Below are 17,993 nucleotides of genomic sequence, written 5' to 3' on the forward strand. Positions count from 1 at the left end.
TGTTGAACCATCCTTGTGCACCTGTGATGAATCCCACCTGGTCGTAGCATATGATCTTTTTTATATGTTGCTGGATTCGGATGGCTAAAATTTTGTTGAGAATTTTTGCATCTATATTCATCAAAGATATTGCCCTATAGCTTTCTTTTTTGCTGGTATCTTTGTGTGGTTTTGGAATTAGGGTGATACAGGTGTCACAGAATGTCTTTGGCAGTGTTTCTTCTTCTTCAACCTTTTGAAAAAGTTTAAGGAGGATGGGTACAAGTTCCTCTCTATATGTTTGGTAGAATTCACCTGTGAAGCCATCTGGTCCTGGACTTTTATTTGTAGGGAGTGTTTTTATGATGTACTCAACTTCATTTCTAGTGATCTGTGTGATCAGTCGATCTATTTCTTCTTAATTCAGTTTTGGCAGGCGGTAGCTCTCTAGAAAGTTGTCCATTTCATCTAGATTGTCAAATTTGTTGGCATACAGTTGTTCATACTATTCTCTCATGGTTTCTTGAATTCCCGTAGTATCTGTTGTGACTTCTCCTTTTTCATTTCTGATTTTGTTTATTTTTCATTTCTGATTTTGTTTACTCTCCTCCTCTTGGTGAGTCTAGCCAGAGGTTTGTCAATTTTGTTTACCTTTTCAAAGAACCAGCTACAATACCTTTTAAAATTGCACCCCAAAAAAATCAAATACCTGGAATACACATGACCAAGGAGGTAAAGGACTTACATGCTGAAAGCTATTAAACATTAATCAAGGAAATTAAAGAAGATGTAAAGAAATGGAAAGATATCCCATGCTCATGCAGTGAAAAAATTAATATTGTAAAAATGGCTATACTACCCAAAGCAATCTCCAGATTCAATGCAATCCCTATCCAATTACCCACGACATTTTTCACAGAACTAGAACAAACAATCCAAACATTTATATGGAACCACAAAAGACCCAGAATTGCCAAAGAAATTCTCAAGAACAAAAACCAAGCAGGAGGCATAACTCTCCTAGACTTCAGGCAATATTACGAAGCCACAGTCATCAAGACAGTGTGGTACTGGTACCAAAACAGACATATAGACCAATGGAACAGAACAGAGAACCCAGAAATAAACCTAGGCACCTATGGTCAATTAATCTTTGACAAAGGAGGCAAGAACATAAAATGGGAAAAAGATAATCTATTCAGCAAGAAGTGCTGGGAAACCTGGACAGCGGCATGCAAATCAATGAAACTAGAACACATCCTCACACCACGCATGAAAATAAACTCAAAAGGGCTGAAAGACTTAGAAGACAAAACACCATCAAACTCCTGGAAGAGAACATAGGCAAAACATTCTCTGACATCAACCTTATGAATATTTTCTCAGGTCAGTCTCCCAAGGCAACAGAAATAAGAGCAAACATAAACCAATGGGACCTAATCAAACTGACAAGCTTTTGTACAGCAAAGGAAACCAAAAAGAAAAAAAAAGACAACTTACAGAGTGGGAGAAAATAGTTTCAAATGATGCAACCAGCAAGGGCTTAATCTCTAGAATATACAAGCAACTTATACATCTCAACAGCAAAAAAGCCAACAACCCAACTGCAAAATGGGCAAAAGAGCTGAATAGATATTTCTCTAAGAAAGATGTACAGATGGCCAACAAGCACATGAGAAAATGCTCAATATCACTGATTATTAGAGAAATGAAAATCAAAACTACCATGAGATACCACCTCACACCAGCCAGAATGGCCATCATTAATAAGTCCACAAATACCAAATGCTGGAGGGGGTGTGGAGAAAAGGGAACCCTCCTGCACTGCTGGTGGGAATGTAAGCTGGTACAACCACCATGGACATCAGTATGGAGATACCTTAGAAATCTATGCATAGAACTACCATATGAGCCAGCAATCCCACTCTTGGGCATATATCCAGACAAAACTTTCCCTAAAAAAACACATGCACCCGTGTGTTCATTGCAGCTCTATTCACAATAGCCAAGACATGAAAACAACCCAAATGTCCATCAAAAGATGATTGGACTATGAAGATGTAGTACATATGCACAATGGAATACTACACAGCCATAAAAAAGAACGAAATTATGCCACTTGCAGCAACATGGATGGAACTAGAGACTCTCATACTGAGTGAAGTAAGTCAGAAAGAGAAAGACAAGTACCATATGATATCATTTATATCTGGCATCTAATATAAGGCACAGATGAACCTTTCCACAGAAAAGAAACTCATGGACCTGGAGAAAAGGCCTGTGATTGGCAAGGGGAAGGGGAGGGAGTGGGGTGGTTGGGGAGCTTGGGATGGATTAGTGGATACAAACTATTGCCTTTGGAATGGGTTAGCAATGAGATCCTGCTGTGTAGCACTGGGAACTATGTCTAGTCACTTATGATGGAGCATGATAATGTGAGAAAATAGAATGTGCACATGTATGTGTAACTGGGTCACCATGCTGTACAGTAGAAAAACAAATTGTATTGGGGAAATAACTATTAAAAAAATAATAATTACAGAAAATTTTTAATTTATACCAATGTATCTATGTAATAAATGCATCTAAAGTTGTATAAAAAATATTAGCTTACTCTTTTTTTCACATAACATGAAAGGAAGGAAGGAAGTCCTTCTTGGTAACTAAACTATGTTTTCTTGGGAAGTACTGTTTCTAGCAAAAGGGATTTGTTGTTAAATTGAATATTAATTTTGAACATTCAAGTTGTATCACTATTAATAGTAAAAGCAGCAAGATAACAATGATAATGTCACTAGGCATTTATATTGGCCCTCACTATGGAAAGTTCAGAGTGCTATATGACAAGTTTTAGATGGTTTCTCAGGTATGTCATTGTTTCCATTAACAGATTGAAAGACTGAATTTGCAAAGGTATCCATCTCACTGATTGGCTCAGGGTAAATCACTCAATGTAGAGAGAAGAAAATGCAAAGTTCCAGTATTCAGGGCTGTACCTTCTAATAAACACCATAATTCCAAGTATGGGGCTACAAACGTGGCTATACACTATGTAATCAGCCATTCAGAGGGTGCGTTATATTAGTGAATTCATTCATTCATCCATTCGAGAGTATTAACTGAGCCCACATTATATGCCAAGTATTGCTGTAGGCACTGGAAAGGAAAGTTCCTAATCTCATACAGAGCTTAGACTCTGAAGGGGGAAAGATACAGAGTATACAAATCAAAATAACAGGTGCTATGAGGTGGGCCAAAAAAGCAAAGAAATGAGGCTAGGAAATGTTAAACATGTTCTATAGCATGGTCAAAGAAAGCTTCCACAAGAAGGTAGCACTGGAGCAAGTTTCTAAAGGAAGCTAGAGTTCACTAAGAGTTGTTAAGAAATACAATTTTCATAAAGTTAAAATGTGACTCAAATGATTTATGCTACTCTTTCTTAATAAATGAATCAATTATGTTAACAGAATATATCAGATATTAAGACTGGTTCAGAGAGATTTGAACAGGTATACATATGGAAAATTTAAATAACGGAGTGTTAGTCTAAGAAAGAGTGCTAGGTTAGAGACAAAACCGATGAATGTCCTATAGGGCAGTAAAGAGTACTCTTTGGAGTTCTAACGGATATTTTTTGCATCTCTTCTGTGAAAAAAATTAATTAATTAACATGCAACATCAATACAACTGAAACTTTAAATCAGTAGTAAACAGTGAATCAAGTACTACATTCTCCTAAATAATCCTTAAGCAGGTCTAGTAAGTGATGTCCTCCTAGGACAGTGAAAGAACACACGCTTTTCCTTATTTTCAAGGTTTGCATTGTTTTAAAGAAAGCCATACAGATATCTGGAGGAAGAGCATTCCAGTTAGAGAAAATGAATGAATCACAAACCATTTCCCTCCACTCACCACTCCAATAGTCAAGGGATGCCCTCCCCAACACATGCTCAGACATTCACCTGGATCTTATCATGAATTCAGTATAAGTAAACTGTTGGGGGTGAACTGGAAAAGGTGGAGAAGCCATAAGATTTACACTGGAAAGAGAATGATAACTGAGGTTGGGAAATGACTTACATTTTTAAAAACACTACTCCATCTGCCGAAATAAAGCATCATTAAGGGAGAAAGGCAAGGAGAGAAGCTGGAAGACCACTTAGGAGACTGCTAAAATGATCTAGACAGATAAACAAGTAACTACACGGTTTGTCAAACATGAAAGTGTTAGAGAGAAAAATAAAGCAGAATGTGGAAAGGCTGACAGGGAATATCAGCACCGTCTGGAAAGCTCTCTCTGATAGGGAAATATCTGCATGGAGGCCTAAATGACATGTGAAAAAAAAATAAACCATGCAGAAAACAGGGAAATGTGTTCTAGACATAGGGATAAGGCAAAAGGACTGAGGTGAAGGACTTGGGGCAAGGCAGGGAGAAGGGGCACAAGAAAACATAGGGCCTTGCAAATCATTTTAAGAACTTACTTGACTTTTAGTTTGGGTGAGATGAGAAGCGATTGAAGGTTTCAGAGCAGAGAAATGACATGAGCAGCTTTAACTATTAAACAGATCACACTGGCTGCCATGTGGAGAATGGTCTGTAAGTGGGCAATGACAGAAGTGAAAAGATTAGTTAGAATAGAAGATGCTTCAGTATGCTAAGGGAGAAATAAGGATGGTGTAGAACAGGTTGGTAGTAGTGACCATAATGATAAACAGTTGAAATCTAGATATTTTGTAGGTAGAACCAAAACGTTTTGCTTGAGGAAGACATGAGGTAAGTAAAAAAAGGAATAAACAGGGGTTTCAGATTTTAGCAACTGGAAAGGCCGGCCATTTACTGATATGGGGAAGACTGTAGAAGAAACAAGGTTATTAAGGAAATTTGAGGAGAAGAAGAGGTGATATTTATTACAAATAATTTATGGAAAAGGTTAATTATCTCAGTTTAGGGTATATATAATTTTAAGATCTTTTCAAATGTAATCACAATAAGAAAACATTGTTTTCCAAATTCCAAATTGAGAAAATCATCAGAAAAAGAATATTTTTCACCAGGTTGAGTTTTAAACAACTAACCTTCACGGCTTCTCACAGATTCATACTTTTCAAAATGGCATTTATCATTAATTTCATCCATGTTAGTCAATATTTTACATATTTCAGTATCTGATTCTTCATTCATAAAGTATTTCTTGAATACCTTTTTTTTTTGTCTTTTGTCTTTTTAGGGCCACACCCACGGCATATGGAGGTTCCCAGGCTAGGAGTCTAATCGGAGCTACAGCTACCAGCCTACACCACAGCCACACAAGATCTGAGCTGCATCTGTGACCTACACCACAGCTCACGGCAACGCCAGATCCTTAACCCACTGAGCAAGGCCAGGGATGGTACCTGCAACCTCGTGGTTCCTAGTCGGATTCGTTTCCGTTGCGCCACAATGGGAACTCCTCTTGAACATTTTTTGAAATTATATTACATGCTTCATCAAAAGGCTTACATATTAAATTCTTAATGCATGTGTTTACCTGAAGTTCTTTGTATCTATCTTGAAAAGAAATGGCTTCTTGCTCTTTTTCTTTAAGGAAATCTTTTTCTAAGACACTATGTTTTTCCATCAATGACTCCACATCCTAAAAGAAAAATCCAAGCATAAACTCTGTAATATTTAAAAGCATAAAACATACTCAGTTTTGTCAGTGAACATACTGGAAATTACTTGGTAAGGAAAGAACTCAGAGTGAGTATGATTTTTAAAGTTCAACAATATTATAAAATGTATGCTTCAATCTCATTTCCAGACCAATATCAAACACTGATATAACACTAATATTGACATAACACTAAAATTATTCACGCAAAAAATAAAGAAAAGCATCTAAACTAATTGTAAACAACACTCTATCTCTATATATACTTTCTAAATTTGCTAAGGTCTTTTTATATATATAATTGTAGGAAGGAGAAATGAGAACACATAAATAAATTGCTAAAATAGATGTATACCTAAGGACTCATCAAATACCCCATGATACCTGACTTCCCATAAGGACAAATGAATATTATAAATCTTCTAATCTACATAATAAGAACAATACTATCTGCTTTCAAATTAAACAAAAATAAACCTGAAGGAAGCATTCACGAGAGGAAAAAAAGTCTACTAGAAGATGTTTATCTCTTTAAAAGTACATGTCTAATGGACTAGAAATTTCTTAGCAAAGACTATTCTAAGTGACAAACTCATATGACTGATTTAAACCTACACCAAGGAGCACAGTAACTTTTCCAATGATGAGTTTTTAACCAGAGATTAGTATTACACAGTATTTGCAGTATATGCATTTCCAAAATTGAATTTTTTAGGCAAATGCAAGTATACCTTTTTAATTCTCTGTTTTTCTTCCTCAGAAACTTTGAGTTTCATCTCCAGACTTGAAATTTTCTGCTGAAGCTGTATGTTTGATACATTGGCTCCAGGATCCTCAGAATCATCCACAAGAGCAATTGTTCCATTACTTTTCTCATCAGTTAAACCCAATGGAAAAAGTGAGATATCCAGATGAGTGTGTGTTGATTGCTGAATCTAAACCACATTAAAAAAAAAAAAAATACACAAGAGGGGAAAGTTTACACTGTACCAAGAAAGAAAACATCCAAAGGGCACCAGAAACCACATTTGGAAATTAAGTTGTAGCAAAGGTTCCGAAATTATTTCACCCTTTAAGTAAATCAACAGAAGACCTCAAACTGTTTCAACAACCTGATCTTTGCAATAAGAAACAAAATTTTCTCTAAACTTTTGAGTCTAAAGCATTTATTATTTTGCAAGCAAAGCACTAAAACATTTTAAAACTAAAACATGTTTTAGTGTATAATTAAGCACAGACACATCTGATATTCTTGAATTTACACATACACACAGATTCTGTTTATATTTTAAACTGTAAATCAGAATTTGAAATGTATCAATAACCTATAATTGATCATCACTTTCTAGTAAAAATAAGTGACTCAATATTGCACACAGCACTTTGGAAATCTATACTAACTCCAGCATCTAGCACAATGTTTGGATTAATAAATATTTGAGTGAATAAACCCTATGACTGCTGTGGTTTTGGTTTTACTCTTAAATTGAAAAGAATACTCTAATACCTGAAAACATATGGTAAGCTTCCCTGAAAAGAGAAATAATTTTTTGTAATTATATTCCCTTTTGAAGTCCATGTTTTGCAATGCAAAACTAGGTCAATTTTAATAAATGAGATATTCAAACCATATTTTGGTAACTTTAAATACTTTGCAATCGTGCCACAAAACAAACATGTTATTCAGTTATGTGAATTCTAGATATTAACCTCAAAGTTAAAGACCCATAGTAAAGGAAAAAAAGGAAAAAAAAAAGAAACTCAAAAGCTTTAATTAGATCAGTATGCAACTTTATAAGTAGGCAAACTTCTTATAAAAATATGCTTGTCTTTACCTGTGCTTTAGGAAGAGTTTGACTGACAATACTGTTGCCTACATGTGTATTCTCTGGTGATGAAATGATGGGCTCAGAAGAGAGGCAGCCAACTGAAGGAGATGTGTGGTCATGGTCCAGTACAATCTCAGGAGCAGCTGGAGAAAGATGGACTCCAGATACTAAAGGAAAACAAACAAAATTTTTAAAAAAGGATTAGTAAAAAGAAAATAAAGAACAGGTTGAAGGAAAGAGAGTAGAGGAAAGGAAAAGGAGTAAGGAAAGTAAAAGCAATGAGACAGAAAATGAAGATTCCATAACTATTTTTCAGGGATAGTTGTCTGAAATCAAAAACTACTATTTCTAAATTTAACATGACATTTCCATGTGAGACCCAGACACATAAAAAAACCAATTTGATAACATCTTAGTGCTTACATACTAACACATTACCATCAGGGGTACATTTCCAACCATGAGAAATTATAAAAATATATTATTTACAGTTCCCATTGTGGCTCAGTGGTAAGGAGCCCGACTAGTATCCATGAGGATGCAGGTTCAATCCCTGGCCTTGCTCAGTGAATTAAGGATCCAGAGTTGCTGTAAGCTGCAGTGTAGGTCGCAGACATGGCTTGGAACTGGCACTGCTGTGGCTGTGGTGTAGACTAGTAACTGCAGCTCTGATTCGACCCCTAGTCGAAACTTCCATATGCCTCGAGTATGGCCTTAAAAAAAAGAAAGAAAGAAAGAAAGAAAGATATTATTTATCTATTCCAATCATTGAGAAAGAGCACTAGCATGCCTACCAGTGTCAAGCACTGGGGAGACAACAGCGAGCAGGACATGCATCTACGTACTCAACGACCTTATGATCCAGGAGGCAAGTCAAGTTAATTATTTATTACAATAAAGTGAGCTCAGGGGAAGAACAATTACTTTAAAATAGCTACTCCACTGTCTTTGTGTTAACTTCTTCTTTTGCAACAACAAAAGATTTCTCATGTTAAAGTCAATTCTGGTTGGCTGAATTGTTTTTACCAAAAAATAACGTTGAAATACAACTCTGTAATTAGTTTCACAACAAAACTTCATTAAATTGTTATTAGGGTTCAAATATAAAGGCCATGAAAGGAAAGCAAATACCAAACATGAAAAGAGACGAAAATACTGAGAAGGGCAAAATGAACAGATTATATTCATATTACTTTATTTTCAAATGTTCTTTTTAAAAATTTAAATATACTTGTATTATGTGTTTTAAAGTTGAAGAAGATAACTAAATCATTTCCAATAGTAATTCATTTATACGTTTTGACTTTCTAAATTACAAAGACCTCTATTCCACATTGGCATCAGTAGCAATGTCAGCCAAGTTCTACCATAAATTCTGGAAGGCAGCTCACAATGGAAATTATATTTTTTCCTGAAGAAAGACATTTATAAGGTCATTAGGTATTAACAAAATAAAGAATGTATGAATTTTTGATTGGTACCCTAATGAATCATTTCTCATGTACACTTTTATTGTAGCAATATCATGTTTTTCAAATACTAAGTGCCATACTGGATAAAGTATTTGAACTTCTCCCCTAAGCATTTCATTATTTTAAACTAAAATACAGAAAACTGAAATTTCAAATATTTGTACTTGATATATATATTTTAGAAAATTTTTACTAATCTTCCCTATTCTATATGCAAACAGATTTCCCTAATATGTCAAAATATTCCAACTTCTAATTCTGAATTACAATTATAACAAAATATTACTAATTTTCAAGGATGAAAGTAAGTACAATAGTATAATAAAAAGGAATAGAGCCTTATGATTAAGAGCACAGACTCTGAAATCATACTGCCACAAGTGTACAACTGGCAAGTTTGTTTAACTTCTGTTTCTTCATCTATAAAACTGTCATAGAGTTGCTGATGAGGTTTTAATTATAATGTGTATAGTTTTAACACTGTGCTGAAATTATTTTCATTGTTTCAAAGATCCTTAAAATCCGTTGGAGAAGGATGTTTATTTCCATGTATAAAGGGTATGTATGTGACTATGATCCGGGTTTTAAGAGTTTTAAGAAACTCTTAAAAAAATCATTCTCATCCAACACCTGAACATTTTTACATCTATTTATGTGATTCATATTTAGAGCCATAATCTGAGACAAGATGTCATGTCATGAGTTAAATTCTCATTCTGTAACATTACAGGTTCAAGTATATCATACTAGGGAAGGAAGGCGGGAAAGAGGGTAGAATAAAGGAAGGAAGGGAGAGAGGCAGAAAGGAAAAAGAGATAAATAAGGGGAAGGAAAAGAGAGGTGAGGGAGGAGAGAAGGCCCCTCAACCTCACACTTTCCACTAGTTACTACCACCCCACTATACTTTCCCTTCATAACCAAATTCCTCTATTTTCGTCTTCTTCATCCAACCCTCATCACTCCACAAGACCCATCATTTATGATACTAATTTTCCTTTCAGCTATTCTTTCTTTAATTCTACAGAACACATAATACTATGTATGGACTTCCCCTTTTCCTTGAAACACTTCCCTTGGCGCCTGTGAACCTACATCCTAGATTCCTCCTAACATTTTGACTATTTTTTTTTCTTGTTTTCTTTGCAGGGTCTTTTCCACTCAAGCTTAATTTCATTGTTTCCCACACCCTCTGATCTTCCCAATGCTCTTATGATTCTGACCACTATCAGAACCCATTATTTAAATTGTCACCTATACACTAATGACACCTAACTACACATTTCTAGCACAAACCACTGTGCAGACCTCCAGATCCACATGCTCACCTCACCATCTGAGAGTCCCATTTAGCCGTCTAAAAGGTACATCAGGAGTTCCCGTCGTAGCGCAGTGGTTAACGAATCCGACTAGGAACCATGAGGTTGCGGGTTCCGTCCCTGCCCTTGCTCAGTGGGTTAACGATCCGGCGTTGCCGTGAGCTGTGGTGTAGGTCGCAGACGCGGCTCGGATCCCGCGTTGCTGTGGCTCTGGCGTAGGCCGGTGGCTACAGCTCTGATTCAACCCCTAGCCTGGGAACCTCCATATGCCGAGGGAGCGGCCCAAGAAATAGCAGCAACAACAACAACAACAACAACAACAACAACAAAAAGACATAAAAGGTACATCAAACTTACCCATCATCTTACATAAGCCTGCTACGCTTCATGTTTTCCATCTTAATTAAAAGATTCTCAATGAACTATTTGCCCAAGCCGGAAAAGTTACCAGTAAGTGCCAAGGTGATTTCAGTCACACTGTGCTATCCCTGATTATGCCATACTGTTCAATCCCTCTGTGACCTCACAATATTACTGCCTAAGTAAAAGCCATAGCTGTGGAATCAGAAATGGATTCAAATTTGAACAATAACAACTTACTTGTTATGTGGCCTTGGGCAAATTACACAAAGTCCAATAAATCAGTTTCCTGTTCTGAAAATGGGCAAATAATATGTACCTCAAAACAATACTAAACAGTTTAAATGAGATAAGATATATATATATATATCTTATATATATATGAGATATATATATATCTCATATATATATAAATGAGATAAGATGAGATAAGATATATATATATCTCATATATCTATATAAGATATATATATATATATCTTATATATATATATACTCCCTCAGAGGTACCTGAGAGGTACCTGGTAAACACTCAGTTAAGGAAAGCTGTCACTGAAATTATCATTTGTCAACATTCAAAACAAGCTTTTCCAGGAATTTTTTCACCTATTCCATTACCCACCCAACCACAATACAATATTAATTTGCCACTGTCAAGATATTACTGAAATTCTAAAAAATAATAATAATTATAATATTACTTATCTATGGAATACATCCAAAGCAGTGTTTAGAAAAAAATCTAGAGCCCTGAACATCTCGATTAAAAAAAAAAAGTGAATTAAATTTGCAGCTCATAAACTAAAATAGGAACAAGGAAAACTTAAAAAGCACATAAAAATAATAAATATACTGCAGATGTCATAGTAGATCAAGAAAAAATAGTAGATCTAATTAATTAAAATCCTAGATTTCTAAGAAAATAAAACAGTAGTTGACTTACTAACAATAAAAGGAGAAAAGAACAAACATACAAATTAAGTGACAAGAGGAACATAGTAATTAAAACAAGAACATTTTTATATCATAAAACTCCTCTACAGACTTCTTAGTAAATAAATTTGAAAAATCTATATAAAATGGGCAATTCTTTACAGAAACATAGTTTATAAAAGCTAATCTGATTAAAGCTAAAAAATACTTTAAAAAATATATCTATTTCCTTGAGAAAAAATAAAAGGCAACTAAACTACAAATAAAGCATTCCAAGAGACTTTCTGACAAAAATTCAAAAAATGAATAATCTCAACACTACAAAATTGTTCCAGAGCATTGAAATAAAGGAAAACTTCATCAGCATTGCATAACATTAACATAATACTGGTAGCTAAGCCTGATAAAGACAGGGCAAAACCAGAATGATGAAAGCTTTTCAAAGTATCATTTGAAAATAATTAGGTAAAAGTTCTAAATAAAATATTAGTAAAAAAAATCTAATACCATATTGAGAAAATGATATGCAATGAATGAGTCAAATTTGTTATAGGAATGCAAAGCTGGTTCATCATTTATGGAATTCATTAATATACTACTGCACATTAAGAGACGTAAAGAGAAAAATGATATAATCATCTCGAAGACTGAAAATGCTTTTCATAAAATAAGACCTATATTTTCTAAATATACTCAAAAAATAGAAATTGATGCATACTTTCTTAATATAAAACATTTAGACATTAGTCCTAAAGTCAGCATGTCAATTAATGGAAAAAACTTACAAGTATAGCCTCTAAGATCAGGAATCAGATAAGGATGCTTATTATCTCCATACCATTTAACATTGTACTAAAGAAAGGAAATTAGACAAGAGAAATTAAATAGTAGCGTAAGTATAAGAAAAGGAGGAAAACTATCTCATATTTCTACTAACTCAAATAATAAACACATTCAGTAAAGTACTCAAATACAAACTTAAAAGAACAGAAAGTAACAGCATTCATATGTAAAAACAGTAACTATTTAGAGAAAATCACGATAGCAAAAAAATACTGTTTTCCATAGTGACAAAGAAGATTAAAAATTTAAGAATAAATTGAATAAGAAACATGGCCCTTTTAAAACACTTCTGAAGGACTCAATGGTAGACCTGAACACAAATAAAGACATCTCTTGTAACTGGATAGGGCAAACCATCATAAAGATTCCAGTTTTCCTTTAATTTATAAGCCTAATGTAATTTCGATAAAAGTAAATAAGCTTTTTCATAATACAGCTAGACAAATGGATATTAAATATCACACGGAAAAAGGAAAATTGCAACAACAGGCAGGAAAATACTAAAAAAGAAAAGGTATAAAGAGGATATGTCCCCCCTTACTAAAATATACTAAATTAAACTATATTAAAAAATACTACTAACCTTGTTAGGATATACTATGTTAAATTATATGAAAACATACAATAAACCCTTTATAATTAAAATGCTGTATTTATTGGGTGCAGCAATAGGCCAGAAGGATATACCAGAAAGTCCACAAACAGATCCATGTATACATGAAACTTAAGTACATAACAAAAGTAGCCTTTCAAATCTCTGAGGCAAAGATGGGCTTGTTAATAAACATATCCTAGAACAAGCGATTAGCCATTTCAAAAAATATGAAATTAGATTCATATCTCACATTATAAGCAAATGAAAAATTAAGCTATAAATAAATTTGGGATCTAAATATAAAAAAATAAGACCATATAGGTACTAATAGAAAATATGAGTACTACGTAAGCACTTTATCTTGCATATAAGAAAGGGCTTTCTAACTATGACTCAATTCCGGATACACTAAAAGAAAAGTTTGACAAATCTTCCTAAAGAATACATAAAAATGTTTTGTCTGTCATATTTTAAAATCAATAAACCGCAAACTTAAAAAAAGATATGTGTAATATATGTAAAACTTAGGAAAAAAAGACTGGAAAAAAGAAATACCTATAGAATAATGAGCAAAAATATGAACAGTCAATTCACCTAAAAGAAAATATACGAACGGTCCTTAAACATATGAAAAGATGCATGCATCTACTCATCTGTTATAGAGGAAATATAGGAAGGATGAAGCCAAAACTAAAGAGACTGACTGATAGGTGTAAGAGAGATGGAGTGAAATGGAAAGGCAGAAGAAGTGAATAGTGAGTGGGAGGTACCTCTTCTCCGGGTGCAATATGGTAATATGGTTCTGAGTTCTGGAAGCAAGTTAATGTTTCACACACTCAATAAAATAAAAATAAAATGAACAAGCAGGGGAATGGGGACTGACCCTCGAAAGAGAATACAAAGAACATCAACTGAACCATGTTTCACATAAATAATCTAATCACATTACAAAGAAATGGGGGTCAAGGGTACAGGGCAAGAACTAACCAAAGTTACTTTGGGACCTGGTATTCTGGCCATATTGCCCCAGGAAAAAAACAAAAAGAATACTAAATGAATAATGAGGGGAAGAAGAGAAAAGGGAAGAAAAAAGTAAGAGAATGAGGAGGGGGGAAAAGAAGAATAAAGATAGAGCAAACAATAAAATGTTAACATCTAAAGAAAATGGTTGAAAAGTAGATAGGAATTGTCTATTTCTTGCAGCTTTTCCGTCAATCAAAACAAAAAGTCAAGAGGAATGAGCAAAAAAGGAATTTATTTTCATAATAGACAAGAAATTACTCATAAGATCTGGTCTCAACCAAAGCCTCCCCTATGCAAAACTGCTGAGGACAGACGTGGCATCACTGAAAACATGTGCAAGAATACTCCTAGCAGAGTGGTTCACAACAGCAAATAAGTGACAAGAGCCTAAATACCTGCTCACAGTCAAACGATTAAAAGGGCTGTGTGATAATCATAAATTAGGACCTTTTACATCAGTGGGAAAAAGAAACTACAAGTATATGCAACAACATGGATGAGTCTTGAAAACAAATTTAGACGGAAAGAAATTTTCAGGAGAGTTTGCGCAGAATTAACCCATTTTTAATAAGGCATATAAACAAGCAAAACTCTTTAAACATAGAGTATACACACACACACACGTGTGTGTATTATATATGTGTGTGTGTATATATATATATATACGTGTGTGTATATATACACACACACACATACAGTAAAATTGCCCTTTTACTGTATTATAACAAAAGCAAGGAAATTATAACAAAAGCAAGGAAATTGTAACAAAAGACTTAGGTCAGTGGTCTCCTCTGGGAGAAAGGACAGGGACAGCAGAGAAGAGTATTAGAATTGGTCATGTTCTAGTTCTTAGGTGAATTAGATTCATGAGGCAAATTTTTAAATATAAAAAAGAAAAAATAATTACACATGCTTAAAAAATATAATTTTAAAGGTTTCTTGTTGCAATGCCTTTCCTGGTTGTAGTACTCAACCTCCATGAGCTACTATCCCACTAATCAAAACTTGCTCTGGGTAAATAAGAGAAGAAAAACTCTAACTCAAACTCAAGATAACAGGGACCAATTAGTGTACTCAAAGAAATGATGCTTTTGTGAAAAGATGTCAAAAATCAGCAACAGACCAATAAATAGATGATTTAGAGGTGCAAGTCTTTCTGGCATCCCACAAATCGCATCAAAACTTATTCCAGACATAAAGAAAGTTGAACCTCAAATGCCTAGAATTTACATGTACTTTCAATGTATGAGATATTATTGAGATTTTCAGAAATTTTTTTAATGATAATATAAATGATCACTGGACATATCATAATTCACAACCTATTTTAAAAATAACGTAAGAAAACAAAGGAAAGGAAGAAAACATATAAATGTATGATCCTCTAAAGGGAAACTAGATCTTTTTTTCATGTAAGCCTCTTAAGTTTTTTGCTATTCTATAATTCACACACCTTCAGAGAATTTTAAGTGACCATCCAATAACAGTAACTCACCGTAAAAAAAAATCCACATTCATAAATGCAGTCCATATATACATACCCTAAATATAGTTCAATAATGAAGATAATATATTTATACATGTTTGCATAGCAATGGGAATTTTTAAGCTTAATAATGGAAAATTATAAATTCCAATATGTAAAATGTAATTATCTTCTCATATGTCCAAAAAGTTATTACAAATTTTAATGTTTCAAACAGCAACAGCAATATTTGGTCTATTAAAAATTGACTGTGCCAAAAATCTTTAAAATCAGAAAATCAAGTGTACCCAATAGCATCAATTTCCAAAAAAACTCAACCAACCCTTTTCAAGAAGTAGAAATCTACAAAATTTTGTTTTGGGGGGATATTTGGTTTGTTTGCTTGCTTTAAGTCTTAAGCAAGAGTACAGAAGACAAAATTTGTTTCATTTCAAATGTGAAATCCTTGGTTTTTAAAGACTTAACACAGGTCATCATATATTACTTTAGAGCATAAAGCTAATTAAAAGTACAATGAATGGCAGTTCTCCATCTCTAATTTTGTAACAGTAACTAGCAAAGTGTTTGAGCATATCATTTTTCATTGACGGATCTCTTCTAAAACACACAAAAAGCATACTAAGTCATAACACTGCACAAGCAAAGAAGTACCAAGTTTCCTAAGAGTATGCAATTCTTTTCCCGTAATTCTGCCTGTGGTCAACTCTGTTTTGTTTACCTAAGCATAATAACTCTTGTAAAGTCTAAACAAGAAACAGGTGTAAATAGCCACGCACTTTTAACTCTACCCAAAGAAATCTGTTTATAACTGTTAACAGTTAAATAATTCTAGGGGATAATACCAAAACAATGATAATGATTTTTACAACTTTTAACTTAGAAAATACATTTGGTCTTTAATTTCCATTCAGAAATCTCTTACCCAGTCCAGGCCCCCTTTTTCACCATTCTTTTTATCTATATGAAAAACAAAAAATATGCAACAATTGAAGAAGATCCAAACAGTATATATAAATATGAAGATTTGTTAATAAATAAAAAGCGGATGGATTTTTTAACTGACAGAAAACAGTCATTGTTTAGAAAAGTATTACCTCTCTATGGAGTTCCCATCATGGCTCAGTGGAACGAATCTGACTAGCATCCATGAGGACGCAGGTTCTATTCCTGGACTTGTTCAGTGGGTTAGGGATACGGGGTTGCCATGAGCTGTGGTATAGGTTGCAGACTCGGCTTGGATTTCACATTGCTGTGGCTGTGGTGTAGACCAGCAACTACAGCTCTGATTCAACCCCTAGCCTGGGAACCTCCACATGCTGCGGGTATGGCTCAAAAAAGAAAAAGAAAAAAAGAAAAAAGAAAAGTTTTACCTCTCTATAAGAAAGGCTCCCTATAGGAAATGACCCATGATTAATAATTTAATAGATAAATGTAATTTAATGGATTCAAGATATATCTAGGATATCTAGGTCAGAGATTTAAAGAAAATATATATAACAGCTTTTAAAAGGTTGAGACAGGAACATAAATAGAAATGGTCACTTATTAAAAGACATCAAATACTTGACCAAATTTCCAGCATTTTAGTTATTTTTAATTATTCTCCAGAGTGTTCTACAAATAAAGGCTCCATCTCTACTTGATTCTCTGAGGAATAATACTGCATCCCTAAGAGCTGGTTAGGCAACACTATACACCACAAACTTGAGTCAGCAATTTTTAGAATTACACAAGTGACTAAAAAACTTATGCTCTAATTTCTAAAAGAAACAGGCAGAGGTGATGTCCTCATTATCCACTGCTACCATGGTTGACAAAAAATCATATCATATAAACATAACTTTTGAACATGGAAATAAAAAACTACTATTTAAATCACCACTAATTCTTTATTATCACAGCAGGAAGAAAATATCACAGCACTCCAAAAAATGAATAAAAGCAACAATAGAAAAGACTAATAAAATACAGAGAGCATTGTCTAATGAGTCTAGTAAGTTTGAAAACTATGGAAGAAACATTTCAAAATCATAAAGTATTCTTTAAGGCAAGTTACTATCTAAAATCTGAGATTATATTTCTTTCAACTCTTGCTCATAGGCAAACATGGGCAAATTCTAAGCAATTTCGCAGGAGGAAGAAAAAAATAACATCACAACTTAAAGCAATATGTTAGAGTACTGTGCTGAGGCAGTTTTTGGTTCCTCAGTCTATGGAAACTGGATCCAAAAGATTCTTTCTTTTTAATTTTACAGCCACACCTGCCATGGCATATGAAATTTCCCAGGCTAAGGGTCAAATTGGAGCTGCAGCTAAGGCCTATGTCAAAGCCACGGCAACACCGGATCTGGGCTGCATCTTCAACCTACACCACTTGCGGCAAGGCCAGATCCTTAACCCACGGAGCAAGGCCAGGGATCAAACCCACATCCTCACCAACACTATGTTGGATTCTTAACCTGCTGAGCCAAAATATGAACTCCCATAAGACTTTCTGTTAGATA

At 34.1% G+C, this 17,993-nt stretch overlaps 1 protein-coding gene across 5 annotated transcripts in view; it reads right to left on the reverse strand.

Moving 5' to 3' along the window:
- Positions 1-17,993, reverse strand: part of CCDC91 (coiled-coil domain containing 91) — a 379,139-nt gene that overhangs the window by 249,115 nt on the left and 112,031 nt on the right. For all 5 annotated transcript variants that reach the window (XM_047787312.1, XM_047787313.1, XM_047787311.1 and 2 more), the window contains exons 4-6: positions 7,468-7,628; positions 6,364-6,567; positions 5,510-5,614 (exon numbers count right to left, since the gene is read on the reverse strand). In XM_047787312.1, coding sequence (XP_047643268.1) covers positions 5,510-5,614; positions 6,364-6,567; positions 7,468-7,628 — 470 coding nt within the window. The remainder of the gene's footprint in view (positions 1-5,509; positions 5,615-6,363; positions 6,568-7,467; positions 7,629-17,993) is intronic.

The sequence above is a fragment of the Phacochoerus africanus genome, chromosome 7 (genome assembly GCF_016906955.1).
Source record: "Phacochoerus africanus isolate WHEZ1 chromosome 7, ROS_Pafr_v1, whole genome shotgun sequence".
Taxonomy (NCBI): domain Eukaryota; kingdom Metazoa; phylum Chordata; class Mammalia; order Artiodactyla; family Suidae; genus Phacochoerus; species Phacochoerus africanus.